The sequence below is a fragment of the Colletotrichum tamarilloi genome (genome assembly GCF_030869305.1).
Source record: "Colletotrichum tamarilloi strain Tom-12 chromosome Unknown Scaffold_22.1, whole genome shotgun sequence".
NCBI classification, from domain to species: domain Eukaryota; kingdom Fungi; phylum Ascomycota; class Sordariomycetes; order Glomerellales; family Glomerellaceae; genus Colletotrichum; species Colletotrichum tamarilloi.
Genome location: NW_026849405.1, coordinates 318,204 through 344,759, shown reverse-complemented (window position 1 = coordinate 344,759; position 26,556 = coordinate 318,204). Strand labels below are relative to the sequence as shown.

At 54.6% G+C, this 26,556-nt stretch overlaps 9 protein-coding genes across 9 annotated transcripts; 4 read left to right on the top strand and 5 right to left on the bottom strand.

Annotated features, from left to right (window-relative positions):
* Positions 1-128: 128 nt before the first annotated feature.
* Positions 129-3,894, top strand: CTAM01_07307 (uncharacterized protein; the record flags this gene model as incomplete). The annotated part of the gene is made up of 3 exons (XM_060523330.1): positions 129-395; positions 447-1,995; positions 2,045-3,894. The coding sequence occupies 3 exons, from the start codon at positions 129-131 to the stop codon at positions 3,892-3,894; spliced, it is 3,666 nt and encodes a 1,221-aa protein (XP_060382068.1).
* Positions 3,895-4,063: 169 nt separating this feature from the next.
* Positions 4,064-5,451, bottom strand: CTAM01_07306 (uncharacterized protein; the record flags this gene model as incomplete). The annotated part of the gene is made up of 2 exons (XM_060523329.1): positions 4,064-5,176; positions 5,260-5,451. 2 exons carry the CDS (start codon positions 5,449-5,451, stop codon positions 4,064-4,066), a joined length of 1,305 nt encoding a protein of 434 aa, XP_060382067.1.
* Positions 5,452-6,502: 1,051 nt separating this feature from the next.
* CTAM01_07305 (uncharacterized protein) lies at positions 6,503-7,735 on the top strand (the record flags this gene model as incomplete). The annotated part of the gene is made up of 1 exon (XM_060523328.1): positions 6,503-7,735. The coding sequence occupies one exon, from the start codon at positions 6,503-6,505 to the stop codon at positions 7,733-7,735; it is 1,233 nt and encodes a 410-aa protein (XP_060382066.1).
* Positions 7,736-9,017: 1,282 nt separating this feature from the next.
* CTAM01_07304 (major facilitator superfamily transporter) lies at positions 9,018-10,798 on the bottom strand (the record flags this gene model as incomplete). The annotated part of the gene is made up of 2 exons (XM_060523327.1): positions 9,018-9,682; positions 9,760-10,798. 2 exons carry the CDS (start codon positions 10,796-10,798, stop codon positions 9,018-9,020), a joined length of 1,704 nt encoding a protein of 567 aa, XP_060382065.1.
* Positions 10,799-15,048: 4,250 nt separating this feature from the next.
* On the bottom strand, positions 15,049-16,052 carry CTAM01_07303 (uncharacterized protein; the record flags this gene model as incomplete). Its single annotated transcript, XM_060523326.1, has 2 exons — positions 15,049-15,075; positions 15,228-16,052. The coding sequence occupies 2 exons, from the start codon at positions 16,050-16,052 to the stop codon at positions 15,049-15,051; spliced, it is 852 nt and encodes a 283-aa protein (XP_060382064.1).
* A 1,805-nt stretch (positions 16,053-17,857) lies between these two features.
* Positions 17,858-19,849, top strand: CTAM01_07302 (uncharacterized protein; the record flags this gene model as incomplete). Its single annotated transcript, XM_060523325.1, has 1 exon — positions 17,858-19,849. One exon carries the CDS (start codon positions 17,858-17,860, stop codon positions 19,847-19,849), a length of 1,992 nt encoding a protein of 663 aa, XP_060382063.1.
* A 500-nt stretch (positions 19,850-20,349) lies between these two features.
* CTAM01_07301 (uncharacterized protein) lies at positions 20,350-21,078 on the bottom strand (the record flags this gene model as incomplete). The annotated part of the gene is made up of 1 exon (XM_060523324.1): positions 20,350-21,078. The coding sequence occupies one exon, from the start codon at positions 21,076-21,078 to the stop codon at positions 20,350-20,352; it is 729 nt and encodes a 242-aa protein (XP_060382062.1).
* A 750-nt stretch (positions 21,079-21,828) lies between these two features.
* On the bottom strand, positions 21,829-23,277 carry CTAM01_07300 (uncharacterized protein; the record flags this gene model as incomplete). Its single annotated transcript, XM_060523323.1, has 2 exons — positions 21,829-22,365; positions 22,429-23,277. 2 exons carry the CDS (start codon positions 23,275-23,277, stop codon positions 21,829-21,831), a joined length of 1,386 nt encoding a protein of 461 aa, XP_060382061.1.
* Positions 23,278-24,941: 1,664 nt separating this feature from the next.
* CTAM01_07299 (uncharacterized protein) lies at positions 24,942-26,475 on the top strand (the record flags this gene model as incomplete). Its single annotated transcript, XM_060523322.1, has 3 exons — positions 24,942-25,219; positions 25,682-25,833; positions 26,033-26,475. The coding sequence occupies 3 exons, from the start codon at positions 24,942-24,944 to the stop codon at positions 26,473-26,475; spliced, it is 873 nt and encodes a 290-aa protein (XP_060382060.1).
* Between the last annotated feature and the right edge of the window lie 81 nt (positions 26,476-26,556).

Genomic DNA, 26,556 nt, shown 5'->3' with positions numbered 1-26,556 from the left:
CATCACCAGGAGTACATGCTTCTAACGTGCAGTGTCTATCTAGAGTAGCTTTGCGATCCGGTCGACCCCTGCCCAAAGAATCGATATCTTCATGGTCGCCTTGCGCTGCATGCTCCAACTTGATAATAATGGACGGATACCCGGTTGGAAGCCTGGATCATAACATCCCGCACATCGTCATTGCCGGCCTGACTTCGAGCCCCGCCAAAGCCCTGCCTCTGAACGCAGAGCTTCGAGACCAAGCCCTCTTGATCCGATCCGAACTGCCAAGCATAGAAAACCCGAATGCCGAAGCCTTGAAAGATTACATAGTTCGTCAAGATGGAAGGAATCACCCATGGAATGGCAAAGACAGCGGGAAGCCGTACAGGCTGCGGGTCGCCGTTGCTGGTCGAGTACGGCGCGCACCACCTACTTGCATCAAGTCAGGGCTAACATCTGCATAGTCTCTTGTTCTCCCTCCTCGCCGTGCTAGACTTCCAGACGGCATAGAAGCTCCCGAGACGCCCGCTGTGCTGCATTCGCCCTTTTCTCCTCTTAGCCCAGTCTCTCCATTGTATCCCGATGGCTTGATGAACACAGACTGGCTCCAAAAGCATGAGGACATGGTTCCCAGTGTCTATGTATCTTTCTATACCCTGACGACCGATCCGACACTTGCTACCCTTCACGACAATCAGCTGAAAACGGACATCAACAACTCCAAGACCGCTATCAGCAGGTCAGGCTACAGGACACGCTTCGCCGTTGTTCTCCTGAGCGATGGCGTTGCTTCGGCTTCTATGCAAGATTTCATGCAGGAGAGACTCGAGAACATCAGGCGAGGCGTTGCTTTGGACAACAAGTCCTTCTTCTACCTGTCGCCCCAGGACCTTTCAACAGATTTAGAGCATACTGCAGACTCCATGCTTGCGGCTGTCTTCTTGCAAGCCATAGAGTACTATCGCGATCTCGGCCGTCATGCTCGGAAGAAGCGCAGCCGCGGAATTGCTCCGCACCCTACAGTGCCGCCTACGAGCACTTCCCAAACGACCTCGGTGCAAGACTGGAATGTACGATACGATTACAAGACGGGGGTTTTCGCCGAGTTCCGACAGGAGATGGACGCGGCGCTGCGCTCGTATGAACAAGCTTATGAGGGGCTCCTCAGTCAGGACGTCATGGACATAATCCCCAGCTGGAGCCCGAGATGGAACGAGGCGCGCATGCTTGCGGATGTGCTGGCGATACGCAGCATTCGATGCCTGCTCTGGGGATCCCAGAACACTGCTGCCGTACGGAAATGGCACACACATCGGGACAGGATAGCAGACTTTGTCGACCGACGCGGCCGGGGAACGAATAACTACGGATGGGCTGCATGGGAATCGAGGTGGGCGGTAGTGATGGCGAATCTAATCGAGAGAGTGGACATTCGCAGCTTGGCGCCAGCAACGCGAACGTTATTTCTTCAGCCTGAAAAGGCTGCTGCAGCCGATCGCTTACGACCATGGGAAATGCTGCATCACACGGGATATTGGTATCGCATCGCAGCTGAGCATCTGATGACCCGGCGAAGACTCGCCCGGTCTATTCCAGAAGAAGACCGGCGCTCGCCAGATACCACTCCGGCTTCGGCAGTTGCGAGCAAGGCCTTCCAATACGACACGTACATGTGCCCAGATCCTCACGAGGAGTTTCCTCTGCAGGGGACGGGCGTCAATCATCCTAAGCTCATTATAGACATTCTAATGGCAGCTAGATCCCAGTTCCAGGCACGGCGTCAACTGCGGTTATCGGCCGAATTGTCTTTGGAATGCGCGAAAGAAATGGTGAACCTAAAGGCCTGGGACGACATTGTTGCTTTGCTGCGACCTCTCTGGGAAGACATGTCGTTCAGATCAGAGGGATGGCTCAACATTACGGAAGACCTGAGCTGGGTGTTGCGTGCTGCGGCCGCCCGAATTGGTCACGGGGAGCTTGTAGTCGCCATTGACTGGGAGCTGATGAACAGGAGTAAGATCTTTTCTTCTCTTCATCTTTACGGACACTGACTGCAACACAGAGTTCACACGGCGGCCCAACTGGCACTACGACATATCTAGGTCACTCGAGGGACTCGATATCGAGCCCAAACCAACTGTGACCATTAATGATGATGTGGTTTCCTCCTTCATCGCCGCATCCTTCATCTTCAAAAGCGAAGATGGTAAAGCTGGCGAAAACTGTCAAGCGCAAGTTGCCATTCGATCCGACGCTTTCCCAGATGCATCGGCGGTGACGCTCAAGGGCCTGAGAATCGACTTTGAAGGTAGCTTGAAAACCATCACACTAGATCATGACCCGGAGTCCAATGGTGGAAAGAGCAAGGGCAACGTCACGCTTGCGGACGTGCCCCTGACCGAGCAGGCTCGAGACGGCGAAGAGGAAGAGGAAGGCTCATCAGGGCTGAGCGGATCTGGAAACCTGACCCTGAAGCCTGGGCACACGAACGTTTACGAAATGGCCATACCTCTGCGGGAGCCCGGCGAGGCGCACGCATCCTCGGCGACGTTGATCCTGGAGACGGACACCTTTTTGCTGAATTATACCGTTACCTTCCGGGATCTGGGAGCGACGGACTTTTGGTTTGGACCATCTCTTTCACGGAGACGGATCGTGCGGCAGAGCGCGCATGTTATCCAAGTCCAGGCCAGGCCGCCCAAGCTGGAGATCAAGCTGGCGCAACCTCTGGATCAATTTTACGCAAACGAGCCAATGGACCTGGTTGTGGATGTTGTCAATGCCGAGGAGACTGAGGCTGTGGCTAAGCTCGAGGCTCACGTCTTTGGCGAACAGATCCCGTCCTTCCGCGTGGACATTGAAGACGAAGGAGAACATGTTGCAGAAGCTGGTCAGGAGGAGGCCAAACTTACGGGGTTGACACTTGGAAATTTGGCAATATCGCAGTCAAAACGTGTCAAGATCAGGCTTGAACCCGTACAGTTGACCACCTCTTTCGATGTCACACTGAGGGTGTTTTACCATCTCGCCGCCGACCCGGCTACCTTGATCATGCAGATTCTACCCGTCCAGCTCAACGTCGTCAACCCCTTTGAAGCAAACTACGATCTTATTCCGCGTCTCCATTCGGATCCCTGGCCAAGCTTATTTGATTATGAGGGCGTGCAGGACCCCTCGGCAGACGAAGCTGCGATGCAGCCCCGCGGTCTGGCACAAAAGTGGTGTCTCGTGTGCCACTTTGCATCGTTCGCGACGGAAGACCTGGAGATTGTCAGCATGGACGCCGAAGTCATTGCGTGCCAGAATCACGCACGGTGCACCACGGCGACCCGCCCAGACATCGCAGAAGGCGGGCTCCGAATCCCACCAAAGCAGATGCAGGAGGCCCAGTTCGATCTGGTGGCTCAAAAGTTCAGTCTCGACGATCGGGGGCCTGCGTCCCTCGACGTGGCTTTTGTCCTCAAGTGGCGCCGCACATCAACAGCCTCGTCACCAGCGCCGGTCAACACGACCAGGATGCTTGTCCCAAGATACATCGTCTTGGGCACCGAGCCTCGCGTCCTAGCTTCGTACTCTCTCGCCAATTCCGTGACGGGTTTGATACATTTGGACATCACCATTGAGAACCCGTCGAGTCATTTCCTGACGTTTGGTTTGAACATGGAGCCCAGTGACGAGTTTGCGTTTTCCGGCTCCAAGCAGACCACGGCGCACGTCTTGCCCGTGTCTAGACGTACTATTACGTACCGGTTGCTACCTTTGATACGGGGTGACTACATCCGGCCCACGCTCGTGGTTCGGGACAAGTACTTCCAAAAGGTATTGAGGATCATACCGACGGAGGGGATGAAGATCGACAAGGACGGCCTGCTGGTTTGGATACCGCCAGAGGAGGGCGAAGAAGAGGAGTAGGAGGGGCCGGTGATGATGAAACGATCAAGCTGCCGGGCTTTCTTGTGTACATAGACTCTACATCTAAAGGTGTCTCTAAACATCCAGCTCCACAAAGGTGCCAAACACTACCATGCTCTCGCTCCTCTTGGTTCTAAACTTCCGTCGCTCGTGAACTACACACATGCTTCTAGATCTTCGCCTTGGGTGGCCGCGCCGACCCCCCAATCTTACCCATCCACTCCTCGGTAAGCGTCGTCTTCTCCTCGACGCTCAACCTCGTCCACCGCTCATATTCCTCCTGCTCAACCCTCCACTCCCCCACCACCTTCTCAATCCACTCAGCCGTCAACTTTGCACTCGTCCCAGGAACCTCCATCGGGAACAAATGCCCGCCACCCTCGAGCGTAACTTCCTTCACCCTCCCCCTCGCGACCCCACCGCTCCCGCCGACCCCGGTCCCCGTCAACCGCATCTTCTCGTCGCGCAGTTCCGGCGTGGAGAGGTCGCTTGCGCCGCCGAAGACGTAGAGACAGCTGGGGCGCAGGTGCGGGAGGCGTACGAGGGTGGATGCGCCTTCGGAGCGGTAGACGGGGAATGTGTAGTAGCGCTCGTTGAGGGCCGGGTCGAGGTCCGGAACGAGGTCTGGGTTGACGAGGTTCGTGCCGGAAGAATCGTAGGCGTGCCAAGAGGGGCGGAAGTAGGTGAAGACCTCTTGGTGTTTTGTCGTTGCGAGGGTTACGCTTTCTTTTGTGATGGGGGTTTTGGGGTTGTTGGTGCTAGAGGTGGAGGGGTAGAGTTGCGTGGGCACGTCGCGGAGGCCGTGGTCCATCCACGCTTCGAACACCCTCTCATCCCAGCCGCGGTAAAACGGGCTCTTGAGGAACGCTTTACGCGCCTCCTCGCGCGAGGGCCAGAGATCTCTGCGGCGGGCGCTCGCTGCTGCGGGAGACGCGGCGATGGTGCCCTTGGCGTTGGACGACCATTTCGAAATGACGGGGTCTAAGAGGACGACGCCGGAGAAGAGGCGCGGGTTGATGAGGGCAACGTTGACGATTGCGTTGCCGCCGAACGAGTGGCCTACGCCGAGCAGGGGACGCGGCGGGCGGAGGGTGTTGATGAGGTGGAGGAGGTCGCGGGGGTGGTCGAACCAGCCCGGGTCGTTGCCGAGGAGGGGTTCGTTGAGGGATGAGGAGCGGCCTTGCCAGGCTGCGTCTGCGATGATGATGGAGCGGATGCGGAAGGTCGAGGTTGGGAGGAGGGATTGGGCGTGCAGGTCCTGCCAGAGGGCTTCGTAGAGTTCCTGTGATGATTAGTGAGCGTGGTGTTCGTGAGGTGTATGGTTCATGAGGAAACATGAGATGAAGTGAGATGAAGGTGACAAACCTTGGGGAAGCCGTTGGCGTGGGCGCCAATGATTGTGACGTCGCCGGGCTTGGGGTTCGGGTTGTCCTTTGGGACGTACTCCTTTACGGCGAGCTTGAGGACGTCGTCTTGGGAGCGGGAGAGGGCGCGGGGGAACTCGCGGATGTGTGAGCCGTCTAGGACGTGCTCCTTGATGTGGAAGACGGAGGACATGTTGATTGTTTAGTGAGGCTGTTTGGTTGAATTGAGATGAAGTGAGATGAGTGAGTTTCACTGAGTGAAGGACTGCTGTTGCTCAGCCAGAATACACTCAGTTCATGTGTGAGAGAGTGCGTGCGTCTGGTACGTGTATTAAGTAAGGAGAAATAAGATGAAAAGAGGTCAAGGTGAGGCCAGGTCTCAAAATATCGTCTCCCAGCTTCATCGGCTACACAGGTAAGGTAGGCAAGGCAAGATTGACGAGGTTAGAAGATGGGACTAGGCTTGCGACAAAGGGACCGGGTCGACGTAGTAAAGGTGAAAGTCTGGGGTCCTGGGGTGTTGTGTGGAGCTGGTAGATGCCGAGGTACCAGCGGTTACCGGTACGGAGTACGGGTACGCCCCCTGCCATGTAGCTTGGCCAACACTGCCTGTGCTGTATTAATATTTAAAGTATCTGTACCTCAGTTCGGCTCATTCCCATCCCCGGGGCTGTAGACATCATCCATGTAAGTGGCACTCTAAAGGCATCTATTTGATGGCATTGGCAACCGAGAATTCTGGCAAAATGAGAAGAAAAAAGCAAACTCCACCGAATCGACCGTGTTGGCGTGTCCATTCCATGTCTTGGAGGCAACCGACTCGGGGGGGGACACAAGTTTGACAATGGTTAACACCATCAGCCACACGTTTGAGATGCTGCAGTCTCGCCATCTGAGATGAATTGAGTTTTTCCCTGTTGCCCATTGTGCGAGTATTGTTCCTTGTGTCGTGTTTGTGTCTGTATTTGTGTGTGAGTGTCACCCGCCTGTCATCCATTCGCTCCCGTGTCTCTCGCCATCAGAATTCAGCTCTGTTCTGGAGGGACCTGTGACGGACTGGATGACCCAATTCTACCCCGCAATCTCCAATCTTCCAGGCACGCCGCACCGCCAGGTTCTCGTGCCCCGCAACACTTCGTCTGCCACACCTCGCCCGACCAACACTCACCGAGTCCACTCCCGTCACCTACACCCACACACCCGCCGCCGCCGCCGGACCGGAGCCGGCCCCAAGACACCCCTGCATGCCGAAATTCATCATCTTCGCCGGCGCCCCCGAGGCCGACTGGTCATCCCCGGATTCCCTCCTCCTCTCCGGCCCACCCGCTATACCCATCTCCACTCCAACTTCAACGTCAACCTCGTTGTCAACGTCAACACCAGCAACTCAGAATGGCGCAGACACAACCACGATAGCCCTCCCCTCCTGGCGATCCCTCCCCTTATACCACAAGCCCCTAACAACAGGCTACTCCCATCCCCACGGCCTCCCCTCAAACTTCCTCCCCCCAGCACACTTCTTCTCCCTCTCCAGGGACGCCCACCAAGAAACAACCAACAACGACACCACAACCACAACGGACTCCCAAGACCCCCTCTCCCAGCAATTCTACAACCACTCCCTAGCCCTCCACCACGACCTCGCATCCTCCCAACTCCCGCCCCCTCCATCCTCATCACAACCTCCACCCCAGCAAAACCCATCCAGACACAGAGACAACACCTCCTTCAACACAACAGCAACAGACTCCTTCGTTTCCGAAACAACAGACTCCTTCCAAGACACCACAGCAGACCTCTCCACCTCAACCCCGCGTCCTCCCCTTTTGACGTCAACCCACCACCTCTCCGACCTAGAAGACATCCCCCCGGCCCCCTCCCTCCTCCGCCTCGCCCCGCAAACCGTCACCGTAAACCTCATCGCGGGCGTAATCTCCGTCTCCACCCCGCGAAGCGTGACCACCCGCTGGGGCAACGAACTATCTCTGGTCGAGGTGCTCTTGGGAGACGACACGCGCGCCGGGTTCGGCGTCACGTTTTGGTTGCCTGCTATGCCGCCGCCTCCCCCAGCAGCTGCAAAGAGCGCCGGTAAGCCCGCAACAGCAGATCCGACGTCGCCGGCGAATCTCCGGAGACAAGACGTCGTGTTACTGCAGAATGTGGCGCTGCATGTGTTTAGAGGAAAGGTGTATGGGCAGAGCCTGCGGAAGGGGTTGACTAGGACGACGGTGCTTTATAGACGGAAGTTGGGGGAGGGGGATGAGGGCGGGTATTATCGTCCGAGGGACCTGGAGAGGTCTCTCGCTGCAGGAGGAGGGGATGGGGATGGGGAACCGAGCACGGTACATCCGCAGCTTGCCAAGACGAGGAGAGTGTGGGAGTGGGTGATGAGGTTTGTTGGCGGCGGCGAGGAGAAGACGACGGCGAGGGGGGTTGTGAAGAGGGGGTGGGATGCGTTGCCTGATGATACCCAGTGAAGTGTAAGAACCACTTCGCGCTCGGAAAAGGGAAAGGGAAGAATTGTTGTATTGATGGATGCTCGGAAGGCATGGGTTATTCTAGTTTATACGCTGGCGTTCAGTCGAGTACACGACTCAAAATAGAAAGCCCATCGTACAAACAACCTTGATACCTCGTAGCTGGCAGCATGATCGACATGTTCAGGTGAGAATATCGTACCGTACTTGGGATCTTCCTCTAACCTATTATAACCGGGGGCGAAGTAGTACTTATTCAACCTTTGGCATCCGCGCCACCGCCGCCAAACCCCTGTTGTCTGGTAGCCTGCATAATAGGATTATGCATCGCCTCACGCTTTAATTCTGCGTTGCGGTCGTCTCTCTCCTGAAACTGCTTTGATGAGCTTGAAGAATGGATTGACTTCCTCCTCAACGTCCGATTCATCACCAGTGTTCGCCTGACGCCGCACACCCCATCCTCCACCTCGCAGGCCCTCCCCGCCCACGCCACCAGTCAAGGCTGTTATCCGGCTATTCTATTACCTCGAGTATTCTGGTGAGAATATGCAAGGGACAACCCCCAACATGTCTCTCACTACAATCCCGAAGCCCATCGAGCAGGAGAATAACATCTCGGAGGACCGCCAACTGTATTTAGAGGACATATCCCCCGTCATAATGAGAGAGCTACATAGCACCGTATGAGAGCACAATTTTCACTTAGAGAGTGATCTTTACCACTCCCAACACCGCTACCCGTCGCCTCCTACATCAAGTGCATGTGGGCATCCGCCTCACGGACCGCAAATATAGCAGGCAGATCAAGCGCGCCGGACTTAGTCTCGAGCCGCATGACCATACCGGTAAGATCCATACGTATGACCTCTAGAACAACCGTCCTATCGTTAACATCGATTATATTAACGAGAATAAGTACGTAGACGAGACCGATTCGGAAAAGATCAACAACGTCTATATCTCTCGATGGGAACTCAAGTCCTATTTCAAGTCATACAACCGCATCTGGCAGCGCACCATCTTTGATGAGGCCCAGATAGCCAAAAAGCCATCAATGATACCGTTTTTCAGGACCCGCATGTCTAGTACAGGCCTCACCCACTCTTGGTTTTGTCATATGAAAGCGTAGTAGAGCATATCAATCACGTCTAGAAGTTTACGTTCATACACAATAACAATCCGACATTACAATTTCTAGTCTAAGTAGAGCAGGGTTCTAAACCGGGTATCCTCTAAATCTCATGTAACCGTTTACTTCGTATCGTACAAGACGTTGAAACTCTCAAACAGCAACAGCAGCAGCACCACCTTTGCCCTCCTTCTTGACGCTCTTCCATTGCAGGCCCAGGCAGGCAACGAAAGCAGCACAGGCGCAAGCAACAGTAACATAAAAGGTGTGCCTGAGTCCATCCATGTAGGCCTCAAGGACCACGTCAATGGCGTCAGCACGGCCCATCTGCGTCAAAATGTTGCGGACCTGGTCAGCGCCGGCGTTGATGAAGATCTGAGGGTTGATATCCGGAGCGTTCTTAGTGACTCCGTCAATGAGACCCGTCTGGAACAGTGTCTGGGCGACGGCGATCATGATGGCGCCGCCAAAGGACTGGAAGAACTGCACGCATGCGGTCGCGACGGGAACCTCTTCCTGGGGCAAGACCGTCTGGACGACGAGCACACCAATCTGGAAACCTGCGCCGATGCCGAGGCCCGCGAGCACCTGGTATCCGAACCACTCGCGCATGGGCGTGTCGAGGTCGAAGGTGGTGATCATGCCTGAGCCAACGGCGAAGAGGACCAGAGACGGCAGGATGATGGCGCTGTAGTAGCCAATGATGGAGATCAGGGCGCCACTGGCAATGGATGCGACGACGGTTGCGAGGAGAAGGGGCAGAATCTTGATGCCGGCCTGGACGGCACTGACGCCTTGGATTGCCTGGAAGTAGAGAGCTACAATCTGTTAGAATGCTGGTTCTCGAGTGTGATGACTCTGTGGAAGCAGAAGCAGGGGTAGGGAAGGCACTTACACAGATAGTAGAGGAGCGGGAAGAATGCAGCACCAAAGAAGCAGGCAAACAGCATGGCGCAAACGACGTTGCGGTTCTTGAATAGCTTGGGAGGCAGCGTTCCCTTGTCGCCCTGCCATAGCTGAATACCAATGAAGACGATAATCATGAGCGCGAATCCGACAAATAGCCCAATAATCTTGGAGCTATTCCAGGGGTACTCGGCGCCACCCCACTGGAGAGCGAGAATGAGGCAGACAATCGCAGGCAGGAAGATGGCCGTTCCGATGAGGTCGAGCTGCAGAATGCGCTTCATCAGAGACTCTCCACTGGGGTTGTTCTTTCGGCTGATGGTGAGGAGGAAGAAGATAAAGGCCATGGCGATACCGCCGATGGGGAGGTTGATGTAGAAACACCACCGCCAGGTCGCTTTCTCGGTAAAGACACCACCCAGCAGAGGCCCAGCAACGGACGCAACACCCCACATGCCCCCAATAAGACCGAATGCCAGGGGTCGCTTCTCGAGAGGCATGGTGTAGCTGAGGATGACGATGGATCCGGAGAACAGACCCGCAGTACCAATACCAGCAATGGCGCGACCAACGATGAAGGCGGTGGAGGTTGGCGCAAGAGCGCAGACGAGGGAGCCGATTTCAAAGATGGCGATGGCAGTGAGATAGGCGTACTTGATGCTGAAGAGCTTGTAGATGGTGCCGTACATCGGCTGCAGGGCCGTTGTTGTCAGAAGGTAGGACGCGCCATACCAGCCGATGTCCTTGACGCTGCCGTACTCCGCTGTGATTGTGCCGAGGGCTGGGGCGATGATGGTCTGGTCGAGGGCGACGAGGAAGACGGCGAGGCAGAGGGAGATGAGGATGAGGACGACTTTGAGGCCAGATGGGTAGACGACGTCTTCGTCGCCGGTCGCGTGAGAGGGGTCCTGCTTCTCGTAGGTCTCGGGCATGTTGGGGTCATCGTGAACGTGGTGCTTCTCGGTGGAGATGGAGGGATCGGCTGAGGTGGTGTCACCGAGGTTCTCGTCGGGGTGTTTGGAGCCCATGGTGATAGTGTAGGTTGTGATGAAAATTCTTGTTGTCGTGGTTTTGCTCCAAGGGAGAATTAACTTATACACTGGGCCAACCGCTGGTTTGTATGTTTTTCGTATCTATAGAGTAAAAGGCAGAGAAGACGTCGATATTATTCTTTTACAAACCTAAGGGTGTGGGAAGAAGGAAAAGGAAGGAGGACCCTGGATGATACAGAAGAGGCAAGAGACGCATGTGAAATGGTGTGCGGCAGGCAGGGCAGGTTTTATGTATCCATCCGACGAGGCGGGCTGATGCTCGCGCTTGCGAGGTAAGGTAAGGTAAGGTCAGGTCAGGTAGGTACACTAGTAAATCATCCTGAATGACATCTGAGATCGTGAAATTTCCCAGCTGCAGCATCCCATCGGGTAAGACTGCACCATCGCAGACCCCAACCCGATTTGAACACTCGTAAGCCCCAGGGATGGCCCAGCCAAACGCCCAAGCTCCCCCCCTGGTCATTTGGTCAATGCCTACCAAGACAAGGTATCTTTTCTTTGTGCGCTCCATACTTTGGATACCCAGTTGTCATGTAAGGCAGGTAAGCAAAGGAGGTAAAACTTGGTGGGATACCTTAGCGTGAGCTTGTCTGCGTTTGAGTGGGTGGGATGGGGAGGAGAGAATTGGGGAAACGAGTCACTCGGCCTGGACACGCTGCAAACTGTGGTCATCGAAATTGGCAAAAAAGAAGAAAATGTCCGAAGGAGGAACGCCCTTCGTCACCATAGTTACGTGAGCCTCAATTGCGTGTGTGAGTGTGTGTGTGTGTCAGTGCCGGAGGAAGGGCGGAGGGATATCGGGCCAGGGGCAGGGGTCACTCCGAGCACAAAGTCCTGGTAGTAGGTACCTATCCTCCCTACCTTATTTTACGGTTTACGACGGCTGCAGCAGACTCCATGTGGCAGTGGATCAAGAGTGCTACTACGTAGACCATGGATGATGGATCTAAGAGAATCTAAAGACCGGAAAATCCAGACGAATTCCAGGAATTCCAGCCCAGTCGGTCGGCCCATCTCGGTGGTCGGAGGGAAAACTTGTCCGACTTACGCGGGGTGGGTCACCCACTGTAACCAGCGCCCGTGATTGGTCAAACTGTAAGCCGACGCCTTCGGCCCTCGCACTTTGATTTCATAAGCCAAAAAGCCTCTTTTTGGATTTACGACGTCAGGACTTCAAGCGCGAATCCAGCAAACCGCTCAGACCTCTGTTCATCTCCCGTCTCTTTGGGGCGCTACTCCCTAGCGGGCGCCGACCAACACCGCAAACACCTGGCTGCGGCTGAACCCATTCTTGCAGAGTCTAGAGGCCCGTAGACCAGGGGCCCGTAGACCAAAGGCCCGTAGACGGCTCCGAGAGTCACGGCGATCCTTGCACTTGCAGGTGCTCTACACAAGTGCCAATGTTGACTCACACCGTGCGTTCGGCCGATGAATCGCTTGCGGCTCATAATCTGGCCGACCGCCGCGTCTCTGGTCCTTTGATGATTCACGAAATGGGACTTTGGTCGGCCGTGGGACCGGACGGACGTGGGTTTCCTTCCTTCGTGGAACCGGACTCGACCAGGGTAAGCCGTGAGGTAATAGATTGCTCCGGGACTCTGGTTTTACCTTTGGTGTGTAAGTTGTATTACATAACGCCTTCAACGCCGTTGCAGGTTGAGGTCAGGGACGGGACACGGCGACGGGAGTGGCCGTTACGACGGCCGGCCCCCACATGCCGGAAGAGGTTATTCGGAAATCCCGGACCCGACAAACTGTCAAGCACTCACTGGTATTTTATCTCTTATGTCTTGACTAGATCAATCTACCGGCGTCAATATCGCTTTCTGAGGTAGTTCAGGGTCGTTGTAGGGCTAGGACGCTTTATAACAGCGTACCCCTCGGTAGAAAAGAGTAGAGAGAGTAGAGGGAGTGTCTAAACTAATTGAGGCCCTCTACCCTAACGATCTTTCAACTTACACGCATTTTAAAGGTACTCATAGGCTCTGCCTAACTTCTTATCATCCTTATTATTCTTAATACTATTTTGTATTTTTAGTATTTGTTTTTAATTTCTACTTTTACTAGCTACTCGGGCGATTCTCGAAATAGTTTGTATAGTATCAATACACAGTATCGGTAGATACTATCACTGTCTCAATAGGCTATCTTCTAAATTTTCTTTTACCTTTTTAACTTTCCCTCTTATAAAGTTCACAACCACGGATCAGCATTTCTAGTATATTCCTTATTGAATACGCTTGGGATAACGTCGAGTAGTTATGATGACTATAGTAGTACTAAGGAACTAGAAGACCCATAAGGGCTGGTGTTAAACTGCTTTTCACCTTATAGCGTTGGTCATGAGTTACGCTCTGACCGGAGCCGTTCTGCTCTGCCGGCTGGACCTCTGCCGGCACAATTCCCACGACCGCCTCTAGAAGAGGCGAATAGTAGCAACCGCGGTGCCGATTGTTTCTTAGTAATCTTAATCACCAAGCAAGCCGGGTGCTTCTTCAGACTTGGCCAGCGCATCATTGACGCCATCAAGGTCTGTGGCCTCGAGTATTATGATGATGATAATAATACGTAAGGGACTCTTGGCAATACTGTAAGGACGGAAGAAAAGTCGTTAAAGAAGTAGATTTAGCTTTTGGAATGGTTGTTGGCTTGGAGAGAAGAGGGTTTATTGACACATCGAGGAGCATACCGGGGCTCTAATAGACAAGCTTTTGTTTGCATGAGCTCGGGGCCCTCTTGCCTACTTTAAATGAACGGGCGTTATACTTTGCCAGGAGAGAGTCGTATGGAAGGTCCCTTGCCTGAGTTGAGAGGAAGGAAGAGGGCATGGCTTTATAAGCGGACTTCACGATCAAGAATAGAAGTTGAATCTCTTATTCCAAAATCTTCAGCGCGTCTTGACAAAAGTCGAAGAGGCTTTCGAGATGGAAGGGAACATCACTGGAAGGTATGGCAGGTAAGGAAGAATTCCAGGGGGTCGAGACTCTTCCCGCGCGAAAATTGAGATACGCCTAGGAGGCGCTATGGTCTATCTGCCTTGATCATTAAGGGGAAGGTGGTCTTTTGAGAAGGAGTAGGTGAAGGCAAGTACCCTACTGTCGTATTCTGAGGCAGATGAAAAGAGGTGCAGGATCAAGATCTGATCTCTTGATAAGTGTTGCTTAACATGGTAAGGCAGGTAGTGCGTGACCCGCGATGGAGGACTTTCCCTCAGAGCCTGAAAGTGACTTCCCCCCTGAACCATCCAGGTTTCCACCGGGCCCGAATCCACACCCTGAATAACCACACAACAAGCCTTCATATACCCCTCTGCTTCCATTTCTGTCACCAGCCAGCAGGCGCCCGTCTAGGTCGACGGGTCAGGTCAAACTGGCTGGGTGGTGGAGTGGTTTATGGTCAACAATCAATTCGCCAACCAGCCTACTCGACGACAGGCTCAGCGCATACCCGAGTTCGAATCCCAGCTTGAGCACCAGATATTTCCCAGCATGAGCACCAAGAGATGTAGCCCCCAGTCCAGCACCGGGGGGGTGAACTCTTTTGTCAGTCTGAATGACTTTTTGATATTAGCCATGCTCGCATCAGTATGACCTCCGCAAGCGTTACTGATTCAAGATTTCATCCGTAGTAGTCATTAATACATCACAAAGACTCGTGTTAGACGGATAAAAGCAAATCCCAACTGCGCGTGCTATTACTTAAAGGAACAGAGTTACGTCGCCATAATTCTGATATGTATGCAATTTCAGCTTCGAGATGCAACGTCCCTACCGCACACTTTGCTTTCTTTGGCGGGCATGTGTCTGGAGGATATTGAGAGCCCTACTCATAAACAGTATCAATGAGAAGTCCGAGGATTCTATCGAAGCTTCTCTTGCGTGGTTTCATCCTCCCACCACCCTTCTCTGGTGATCATAACGAGAAGCCACGATCAGTCTCTCCCCGCCTATGCCTTTATCTCGCTCTCGCCAGGTCCTACCCAAGTATATATTGAGCCGAACCCTTCCCACCAGTGCAATCGAATGATGTCCTCCCTTGAACAGGCCCTGTATTTAAAATGCGATGCCCACTTCACATCGTTCATATCCTCTCCCTTTCCGAGGTTTTTATATGAGATGAGTCGAACGATTCGGTTCCCATCCACATCTCTCCATTCATACGTATAGTTAGTGTAACAAAAGGCACAGGCACGCATACGCCTATTGTCCATTGAATGCTGGGGCTCCTCATCCGGATGCCAGATATTTCGTATCCTTTTCAGATCGTCAGATTCCCATTCTCGTCTGTATCTCGCAAGGTCGACAGGGTCGGTATAATACTGCATATTATGCTGAAATATGAAAGGATACCTCGCTGCCCAGTACATATGCCCGCAACATTTGATGAGGTTGTTCCGTTCTAGTACTTGATAAAGGTAAGGGACGTCATTTCTGGTCGCGGAAAGGTCTGTGACGGTCTTTACGAGCAATTCGCCTTGTGTCGAGATACGGCCCGTCATGATTTGTTTAACCGTTGCCTTAACGCTCTCGTGGCAATATGCAACGGAATCGACTAGATAAAGTTGATCAGGACCATACAGATTCACTTTAGAACGCTTATCAGCATGGAAGTGCTTGAGGACGTTGAAGTGAAGGGTGCGGTGGAGATAGGGTGAAACTAGTCTCTGATGCGGGTTTGCGGGTTCCTGAAGACAGGGACGATTATAGCCGCTGCCCTTGGCGCCGGTGCTGCTGTGATAGGCGGTGGATATCGACAAGTAAGGGTGGTGGAAGATCTGACAGGGCCTGCAGAGGACGTTGCCGTTTTTGTGCTCATCGACGTCTCTCTCCAGCAACGTCAGCAGCTCGAGTTTCTTTTGAGACGGTAGACTCAGTAGAAAGTTGTTCTCTCCGAAAATAGTCCACATTCTGAAGCTCGTCAGAGATAGGACTGCGCGGTCGACCATGGTGAGATAAGCGGAGATGGCGAGGAGCAACTCGGTAGGCATGATTTGATCGAGGCCTGGTCCTTGGTATAATGCGTCTTTTCTCATTCTACCGAAAAGTAGAGCCAACCACGCCCAGGCTGATTGTAGAGGTGTTTCTTGACATGTTTTTGCGATGCTCTGTTCATCGGATGGGTATACGGGCACCTGGAACTCGGCATGGACCTCTTCAGGAGGAAGACGATTTCGTCGCAAGCTTTGCTGATGACGACGACTGTTGGCGAGAATCATACCTGCCGCGGCCATGTTGTAAAATATGTCAAGTGGTTGCTGTTGCGTGTGTCCGAGAAGACTTTGCTGCTCGCCTTTTGTCACCTTGTACATGTACATATATATACCTGTAGAAAGAGTAAGGCTCACGCCAGCCAACATTCAACTCAGCCTTATCACCATCAATACCATGGGATGGTTTGGGTCGAAGAACCTTCTTTTGATGGCCAAGTCTTCAAGGTCGGTAAGGTGTTGTGAATTTACCTTAGGTAGGTGGGAGGGTTAGGTGGCGGCGCAGTAGGCGTATCATAACGGAGCCCGGGATCTGCCCGAAGCGCACGGCAGACGAATACACTTGTGGATTTCTCTATCATACAGATAGCAAGATAGCTTCTCAAGTGACAGAGATCGTGCTAACCTGCCGGCTGAGTACATTGGGGGCATGGACGAGGAAGGACAGCCATGACCACAGTGATGGTTAATCCTGCGACGGGCTATTGACTCAACATCGCGAATGCTATGGAGATAGCTTCGCCAGATGATTAGCCTCAAGTGGGTGATGGAACGATCCGCCGGTCAGCGCATAAGTGATACACAGAGTATACTTAATGACCAGCTAGGATTAGCAGTGGAAGTGATAGCAGTAGTCATAGGAGATAGAGGTAGAGGCAGAAGGGGCTGAGCGGCTGATTATTCCGCGTGTAATCTGCCACCTTTCTGACAAGTTGCACAATCAGTGAAGAGCTTCATTCACGTCGAAGTCAGACGTCAAAAAAAAGGTTGTTATGGTTCTCTCCCTTGAAACATGGCCCTGGATTCCACCTTGGCCGGAGGCACCGAAGTGCGATCAGATACAATCAGCTCATCACCCATCAAACACTCAACGATCAGAAAGCCAACGGAACCTAAGGCTGACAGAAGTGAGCAGTGGCCAAAGGTCTCTGCTATTTTAAGCTTTCGTCTCCCACGACGTTTCGGTTCGGGGCTAGTGTGGGGAAGTGCAGGCGGGAGCCAGAGAACACCTATTTGAGTGAGTGAGTGAGTGAGTGAGTGACGGGAATGTGAGTGAATGAGAATGGGAATGAAAATGGAAATGGAAATGCCGTTGTGGATCGACGAAACAAATGGGCAGTGCTTAGGTACTTTGAAACTGCAAAGTACCCGCAGCAGCAAATTTGGGTGCGTTGATACCTCTGATTTCCCCGCAAGGGGAAGCCTGCAAATGAGCCTCAGACGGCTCAACACGGTTCGCTGTTCATGGCGCCTACTGCGTCTTCACTTTCCAACCCTGGCAAGCCTGGCCGCATCCAACCGGAAAGGTTATCCTACAGTGAGGTACTTTAAGGCAAGGTACATTGCTAAGTATGTAGTCAGAGCATGGACGGCAGGTACTTTGACCTCTCCAACGTCTGCCCGCCTGCCAACTGCACTGCCCGCCTACCCGCTGCGCTCGCTCGTCAACCAAACTCCAATTCAACCTCGACCCATCCATCTACAACAACCTTGAGAGGTGGCTGCTTGAGCTATCACTATTTCACCAGCCTCCTTTCCGTCGACATCAAACATAAGGTACAAAGAGCGCTTCAAATGGTCTTGCGACATTCAACAATGCCATTTGCAACTCCGCATGTTACAACCAATATCTCAATGACATCGCCAAAGCCTTAATCGCGATCCCCGCCAGAACCAGCCCCCAAACGACGACTAGACCCAAACCACCTGGTCCACTACCCACTTAACGTTGCCGAACATCAAGCGTCACTTACAATAAATCCCAGATCGCTCCGTGAATCTGGCTCTCGCGACTACCTCGACAGTTTTGAACCTCACTGCCTCCCGCCATGGACAGAACCATGGATCTAAGGGACATGGACTTTGAGTCTGCCATCGTGGACGACGATAAGGACGCCGACGTCCCCGTAAACGCCCTCAATACTCCACAACGCCTGGGCCGCTCGCCCTTGTCCAAGACGCGCTCCATGTCTGATGGAGGAGGAACTCCTTCCAAGCTCACTCCTTCACCGCACATTGCGGATGGTCGCCAGGCATCCAAGGACGATAACCACATCAGAGACACGGCCACCACACCCGTAACCCCTCACCGAACCGAATTCCCCCTCCGTGGTCTCTCGCTGCAGATGCCCGCGAACCGCGACCCTGCCTCCCCTGCAGCCAACTCGTCCACCGCATTTACGAAGCCCGCGCCGCTATCACCGAAGCTCGACCACTCGCAGATCTATGCGAGTCCGACAAATATTCTCCCTCGTCGCTCTCGTGGCCTCGACTTCTCACGCGCTGCCACCAGCCTGCACCATTCAACACTCGCCGAGTCCTCACCCGACTCCTCGCCTACGATCGGAGGAAGGGGCATGAATATCCCGGGACGCAGGAGCAACGACTACGGACAGGCCGAGCAAACCACCAACTCGTTGTGGTCCATGATGGGCAACCACGAGCGCATGACGGTGTCGAGCTCCCTGGGCAGCGCGAATCAGATTGGGTCAGATTCCTCTTCCGACTCCGACGACGATGATCTCATGGATGAGGATATGGACGAGCCGTACATTGGTACACCGCAAGCCAACAAGACCGCCGCGCCCTTGGGCACACATCCCATGATGGCACCCTGGGGAGGCTCTCCGGCAATGAACAGTCTGATGAGCTTCCAGCATAGGCAGCGGCAAAGGAAACAGCCAAAAAAGAAACACAAACTGCCACTGGGTCTAGGATTCAGTCCCAGCACAAATGCCGGTGTCTCAAAGTCGCCGCCAAACAACGTGCCCAAAGACATGTCGGCACATTCACGTAGGGAGAGCATTAGCTGGCAGGCCAACCAGTTACATATCTCTGGGAGCGAGGAAGAGCGAGGTGATAATATCGACGGTCTACTCTCGACTCCCAGTCGTGATGGGCAGCGCCCTACAGTCATGCGACGGGTGGTTACGCAGCGTAGAAACCTGCTACCCAAGACGAAGAACTTTGCTCGTATCAGGGCGGCTTTATTCGAGGAAGGTGCGCCAGTCGAGACGGAAACCCAAAGAGAGGCCGAAGTCGTCCGTCAAGTGCGAGAGAGTGACGTCGATCTCGGAGCACCTCGTCAACAGACCGTCCCTCCCGCTACTACCCACTCGTCGCCCAACCTAGGGAACCAAGACCAATCCCTCGACGACATACCGGAAAGCATGATCACCGACTCGGCCCTCAATCTCTCGGGCAGCTTTAAGCAACAAGCCTTGAAGAATTCAAAGGGCACCAAGTTCTGGGATACCTTCTCCGAGTCTAGCAGTATCGGCGGTGCTCGCACAACGCCGCCCCCGCCTAACGGAGGACTCCCTCGCGGCTCATCTTCAGGAATGAGCGAAGACATTTGCATGGACTCCCCGTCACTCGGCCCTACGGCTGGTTTTGCTATGGCCGCAAGCAGCGGGGAGTCTCAAAAGGGAGATACTCCTCTTCTCGCTCAGGGCCCGCAACCGGCACCCAGCGCAGCGGAAATCACACGGCGGATCAACAGCAAGCGCAGGCGGGAGGACGACTACGATCCCGTCAGCCTCAAGCGCCGGGCAGTAAGCCCAGGCATGAGCGTGCACAACTCGCCCATCATGCAGAGCCCCATGCAACGCGACGTGGCGCCCTGGGGGTCACGGCCCGGCAGCAACAGCGGCGATAGGGGCGGCAGTGGCGCGCCGAGCGAGTCGGGAAGCCTTGGAGGCGGCACGCCCGGTAGCGGCGCCAACGCCAACGGCCGGGTAGTGAACGGGAACAAAGGACGCGTTGGATTCCAGGGCATGGTTGATACCAACGACGGTCTGATGCGAATGAGCATCGAGTGATTTCTTGAGGCGTGTCTTCGGAAGGGTGGAATTGGCGCAGTCTGCATTTCTTGGGCGTTGGGATAGGACAGTTTGCGTGTGAACAAAATACCGGCGAGAAAGGGGGGGGGGGGGTATCAAGGCGAACGAATCTTGGGAGGTTATGGACAAGGAGCAAGGAGCAAATTAGTATATCCATAGAGGCCGAGCTCGGCACCACACACACACACAAGCACTCACAATAGCACACAGGCTACTTGCAAATGGAATAGAAATCCTTAATGAGCAAGATATTGTACACGCCAGAGTGATTACGAAGATGAAGGGATAATTCTCGGCCGGTGGTATCTTCCCCGAAACGCCCGTGTACGCCTGTAATGCTTCCCAAAGCCCCCTTTCGTCCCCTTTTTGATAAGTCAATGCGAAATCCATGCCACTCTGTCCCAGGTCCCATCTCTCTACTCGTACAGCTTCCCCGTGGTTCCCTATCCATGAGAGAAAGAGAATGCGATGACACCAGCTTATTCCACACCCACACCCTCCTCGGGAACCCGCAAACTCCCAAGCTTATCGTCCAACCACCGCGCCAGCTCCTCGGCATGCCGCCGCAACACCACGACGCCGGCGGTATTCACGCTCCCGACGCTGGCGAGGGAGGTGGTCGTCTGGGCGCCGAGGCTGAGGATGCTATCTGCTTCCGAGGGGGACGCGGGGATCTGGAATGGCGTGCCTGTGCCCGCGCCGCCGTTTGCGCCTGCGTTCGCGTGGGAAGAGTGGTGCGAGTGAGAGTGTTGGTCGGTAGAGGAAGACGCTTGCTGGGCTTCGATGGTCTCGGCGAGGGGACCGATGCAGACGAAGAGTAGCCCGCACTTTAGTCTCCGGATGACGACGACCCCGGCGGCGAGTTGGACTGTTATCGTGAGGGGTTTTCCTCCTGCTGCTCCTCCCGCGTGGTATCCTGCATCTTCCGTGTTTGCTGCAGCAGCGCCAGACGACGACGGCGGCGTGGAGGACGAGGAGGGGAGCGCGTCGGGGATGTCGGGCGTCGCGGAGGCGTGGAGGGCGAAGAGGGAGGATGCGACGGTGGACTGGGTGCGGAGGAGGGAGACGGGCTGCGGGGAGGCGTGGGCGAGGAGGCGGCCTGAGGGGGTCGCGAGGAGTGCCGTGTGGAGGTTTGCGTTTAGGTTTGAGGCGAGGAAGGAGGTTAGGCGTTTTGTTAGGAGGAGGGGCGTTGGTTGGTTTAGGGACATGTTTGTTTGTTTTCTGTTGTGGTTTTGGTTGTCGAGGGGGGAGATGGCTGTTGGTGAGGGTGTTGAGGAGTTTGGGATGTTGAGGTGTGGTGAGGTTTGTAGATGTCGCGGTTCCGGTGTTCGGGAGGAGAGGTGTATGGTTCAATGCGGGTTGCTTCGTTTGGATTCCGGTTTGGTGAATGCGTGTTGTGTATCGTCACGACTGCTGAACGTGATCGATGTCGAACCTTCGAAGCCAGGGCAAGATGCGTCTGGAAGGATGAGGGATTGGGGATGATCGGGTGGTGGTTGAGGCTCGGGCAAAGATAGAGGTCCACACGACTGCCAGGTTGTGGTGGTGGACAACCTGGAAGCTGGCGGGCAGGCTGTGGCACTCGGAGCTTCCATTCGAGGTCGCGCGCCAAGTAAAATTTGGGCAGCACCTGGCGGAAGGTGGGGCTCCCTGTCAAACGTCCGAAGGGTACGTACCTACCGTAGGTACCTTGGTCTGTCACGCAGGGAATTTGTTTCCTGTTAGTGCTCGGAATCTACTGCAGCTAAGGTACTTAGACAGCTCAACGTGCTTGTGTCGTGTGATTTCATGGATAAATTGGATGAACTACGAGAGACAAGTGCGAACTGCCTTGGTCAACTAGCTTGAGAAGCTCTTACTCATTCATGCGCTGCGACCCGTGACATACATAGAAGCATACTCTCCCCGATATGCTTGATACCAACCTAACACCAAACACCCATAAGACACTGCTACCACTAGTCCTTGATCTCACCAGACATCTTATTCAACACCATGAACCGGTACCTAAGATCATCCAGCACATCAACATACTCCCTCCCCTCCTCCGTATCGCACCTCCACTCCTTATACAACCTCTCCATCTCCTCCAGCAACCCCCTCGTCTGCACAGCCGGCGTCTCGAGATCATACTCCAACAACGTCCGCACCGCAACCTTCAAGTACTGCGAGTACCCGGACCGGTGCAGCACCTCGTCAAGATGAACATCCGCAGCGGCCCCACCACACGCCGGACCGGGCCCCGCACGTGCATTCGGCGCCGACCCGGACGGCACAACGCACTGACACCCCGGGAAGTTCTCGTGCAGGCACCCGCGGCTGCCCTTGTGCGTCTCGTCGTCGTAGATGCAGAGCATCTTTGCGCACCGCCGGATGTGGATGCACTGGCACGTCTGGCACCCGTCCAGGCTGGGGAGGGGCCGGCCGGTCATCATGCGGAAGAGGACGGCGCCGAGGGCCCAGTGCTCGTCGCTGAGCGTGTAGAGGCGTTTGCTCTGTGGGCGTGATGTTAGTCGAGCTGCTGTGTGTCTGTACGAAGTTGCTCCGGGATAGCTCACCCTCCTCCCCGTATCCTTATACTCCTTCCACTGCTCAATCATCTCCGTAAGACGCATATGCCCCGTCTTGGGCGAAACAGGAAACCCAACGCTATGCGGAAGCGGCTCTTCCCTCTCCAGCGCCCCCTCCCGCCGCGCCGGAACCCCCGACACGAAAGCCCGGCCAAACTTGCCCAGCTTGCACACGCCGTACGTCTCTTTGCCCCGCGAATGCTGAAAAAAGATGGACTGCGCATCAATGCCGCGGTGCAGGATGGGCATCCACTCCGTATCAGTCGCCGCCCACGACTTCTCACCGGTCACCCAGTCCACCTCTTGCCGGTACCCATCATGCAGCCAAACAAGCGTACGCACCACAGAAGTAAGGACGTGCCAGCAGAGCGACTCGGGCAGGAAGCACCCCGGCTCGTGCTCAGCGTGCCGGTGGTCCGCAAAGAGGATCTCGAGCGTGCCGGCGTCGCAGATATCCCAGACCAAATAGTCCTCCGTAGCCTGCTTCTCCGCGCGCGGATCTAGGGGCTGCTGACGGAGGTACCCCGCGAGGGAGATGATGTTCTCGTGGTTGAGGATGTGGGAGACGGTGCGGCCCATGTTGTGCGTGTAGAGGAGGTCCATGAGGCCCTTGACCTGGCGCTGCTTCTTGGTCGTGAAGCTCATCGAGTACTTGCCGGCGTCGTAGTACTCGTCAAAGTCGTCCACTTTGCGCGCGATGAACTCTTCGCCGTCGGCGTAGCCCGCGTGCTGGGCATTCCGCCGGGTGATCCAGATGTTCTTCTCGACTCTCTTGATGAGCTGGAATGGCGGCTGCGGGTGGTCTGGGTCCGCCTTTTCGGCTGTTGATGTTGACATGTTGGACCTTTTGGGGGGTATCAAATTGGGACCTGTCACTCGATGGGCTTGTAGATGTTGGGGTCATGGCGAACTCTTGATATTTCTGAAAAAAGGTGATGCTGTCTTCTTTGTAGGTCCTCCTAGCACAGCATCGTCGTTTGCTCACCAGGCAGCGTCAACTAGAAGGGACCATGGTCACGGTCGAAACAAAGAATAGCCCTATGGCTATTGTAGTCTTTGACTCAACGGTTGCCGCCTTGGCATTCCGGAAAGGGTCATAGAGTACACCACTTGACAGGCAATTGTGATGAGCGTTGATGTTTAAGACATCCTTAGAATCAACCTCACAATGGTGTACGTTGCTGAAAATTGAAAACTCAATTCCAGCACAAGAGCAATGCTCAACAGACAAATATCACGGAATATTCATAATAAACGTCCTGCATCCCGTCGGTCGAAACGTCTGTACAATCGTTTGCCAAGGCAAACAAAGCAGCAGGCTTGGCCAAACGGGAGGAGGCATATGCAAGAAAACAATGTTAGTCGTTCGCACCGAAGCCGCATGCTCTGGTGACACAGAGCGTTTACCCATACCTACAGCCATTGAATTCCTGGCGTAGGCTGGTCGCACGACTTTTGAACCCACCGTCATTTCTTTGTCGGCCTGTCGCATTCAAATTAGAATGACGATAAAGATAGCCGAATGGCCGGGGTAATCCACGTGCATGCAGCACCTACCAGCGTCCACCCCGCCGAGCAAATTGGTCGTGGAGAAGCGAAATGCTGCGTCTTCCGAATGTGGGAGGCGATCAAATTTGACTGAGCCCTTTTTTGGGTCGTGTTGGCCAAGACCTGCCGTCTGATCCGGGAGCGTTTGTCGACGCATCCCTTGGAGTTGTTTCCGGAGGCTGGTGCAGCGGTGCTGATGGTCTGTAGGACCATTGGTCCCTTGCGATGTTCAGGCTATGCTGTGGGAGGGAGCTGTAAGGAGGCACTCGTCGCAGTGTGGCACTGTACGAATACTCCACAGACGCGGCGTCACTCTTCGTTTCGACGATACTGCTTGCCATCCACCCTGCGTTCGGCCGAACCGTCGAATGACATAAATGGAGGAACAATTAATGCGAAAGAGGGCGCACTGGCCATGTAGGAGGTAGAAGAAGCAACAGAGGCAACCCCGGGGTCGTGCATCCGCGAGCTCGCCGTCATGCATACCGTTGTATGGGCCAGGGCACGGCGTTTCAGCGAGACTGCTCCGGGCAAAGCTGAGCAGAGTTGAGACGGGATGGCCGTGTTGAAAGGCTGAGTATCCATTCTGGCTGCGACGACTGTGAACAGCCGGCGTCGTTATGAGTATAGCTTTGGTTCTGAGATAATTGTTTGCCATTTGTCGAATGCCCGAGTGTTGGGTCTAACAGAGTCAGTTGTATTGCACTTGCAAGCCACATCGGTTAGGACCGAGAAGAGGCCTCGTGGCCGGCCTCATCTCCACCGCATCGGCGCGGCTCTACCTAGTGTATTGGAAAGCTAACGTTGCAGTTTGCGGGAGTGGTTAGCGACAAGTCCACGATTCCTTCAAGCTTCGTTCAGGACGGTCGAAACAATGCGACCACAAGTCAGTGAGAAAGAAACAGCATTCCAGGCGGCTTCCCGCTGCTTCGAGAGGCGCAGTACTTGGGTCGATGGTTGGATGGGTGAAGCGGGCGCGTCCGAGCCGCGGCTGTAATGATGAGGCCGCGAACTATGTGGCCATGCCGCCATGGTCAATCTCGAACCAGTGCCTGTCTCGAACAGAGCAACTGGCAGGCTTGGTGCGGGACGAGTTCTTCCATGGGTTGAACGCAGGAGAGGATGCACAACATGAGAGGCTGAGGAGGCACGGCAAGGCACAGGTGGCGGAGAGACAGGAGGAGGACTGCAGGAGAGGAGGAGAGGAGGAGGAAGAAGACCGACGGAGACAGTACGTACCGTTGTACACTGTGAGAGACTGTGAGAGACTGTGGAAAGTTGTGGGGCACTTATCAAGGGCTATAATTGAGTTGAGCCAATCAACTCCCTAGAAGGTCACGGGAAATGGGACCTCAAACGCTCTGTTGATGCACTAAACCAAATCGGTCGACCTTGCGACATGGTACCTGCGTTAAAGGCCGCGCTTCCGTTCGCTATTGCTCCACAAGCCTCTCCTCCTCCCAGTCTCTGGGCACTTTGGGCAAGACCCCTCGGACGGTGGACGCATGCTCGAAACCGCCTGTCTTCGTCTCCCCTTCCATTGCCCATGTCTGCGCGTCCGCGACTCTGCAACCATCAGCGGCAATCATCAATTATTGGATCATCTTACCCAAAAGGCCCCCCTTTCCTTCCCTTTTGGCACTGACCCGGTGTCTAGACCCTAGTCAGACTATCAGACCCCCCCCTCTCGCAGATCACTCTTGAAGGCCTCCACTCCCCTCTCACTCCTCTCAGAGACTCTCCCTCACTCAAGGGTCACACGCTTCAACGCTTACCTTCTGCGTCTTGACCACGCCACACACATTCCTCCTTCGAGCTTCACGAAGCACTTCCATGGCCTCAAGAGTAAGACTCGACGTCTTCGACCGAGACATTCCGATCGTGCGAATTATCCACGACGTCCGCTCCTTCTAGACTCGTACTTTGAATACACACAATACTCACTCACTCACTCACTCACTCACTCACTCAATCACTCAATCACTCGCATTGCGCACTGTAACTCTCTTCGCCCATTTCGACATCCTGAGACTCAGCCTTGCAGCCCACGGCGGCCGATCAAACGCGGATATTCTCCCACAACCAGAAAACCGTCACCGCCTAACTTCAAGTGCTTGCTTGACAACAGTACTGACTACTCCGTACTTTACCCCCATTCCCCGGGTCTGTCAATTCCCACTACGGTCGACCAGCCGACTTGGCTTTTGCTCGCTGTCGTCACGTCGCCACGAATCTTCACCAAGTCTTGATCCACCCTCAAACGCCCGGTCGCTCGACCATGCCAGCTTGACAATCGCGCGGTCCGAACTCTTGCGTCGCACATTCAGCCCTTTCCTCCTACCCTGGGACCCACATTCCGTTCTCCCTCTCGTTCAACAACCGAATCTTCTTCCTCTACTCCTTCGGCTTCGTCCCGTCTCAAGTATCGATCTTTCTCTCCTGGTCATCACCAAGAGAAACACTGTCGATTACTTCGCGGGCGAGTAACGACTTGTGTTTGCGGCAGGTCCGGGTTGCGTTATCACACACTCATTCACACGACGTTTGGTCCCTCGGCGACCATCACCC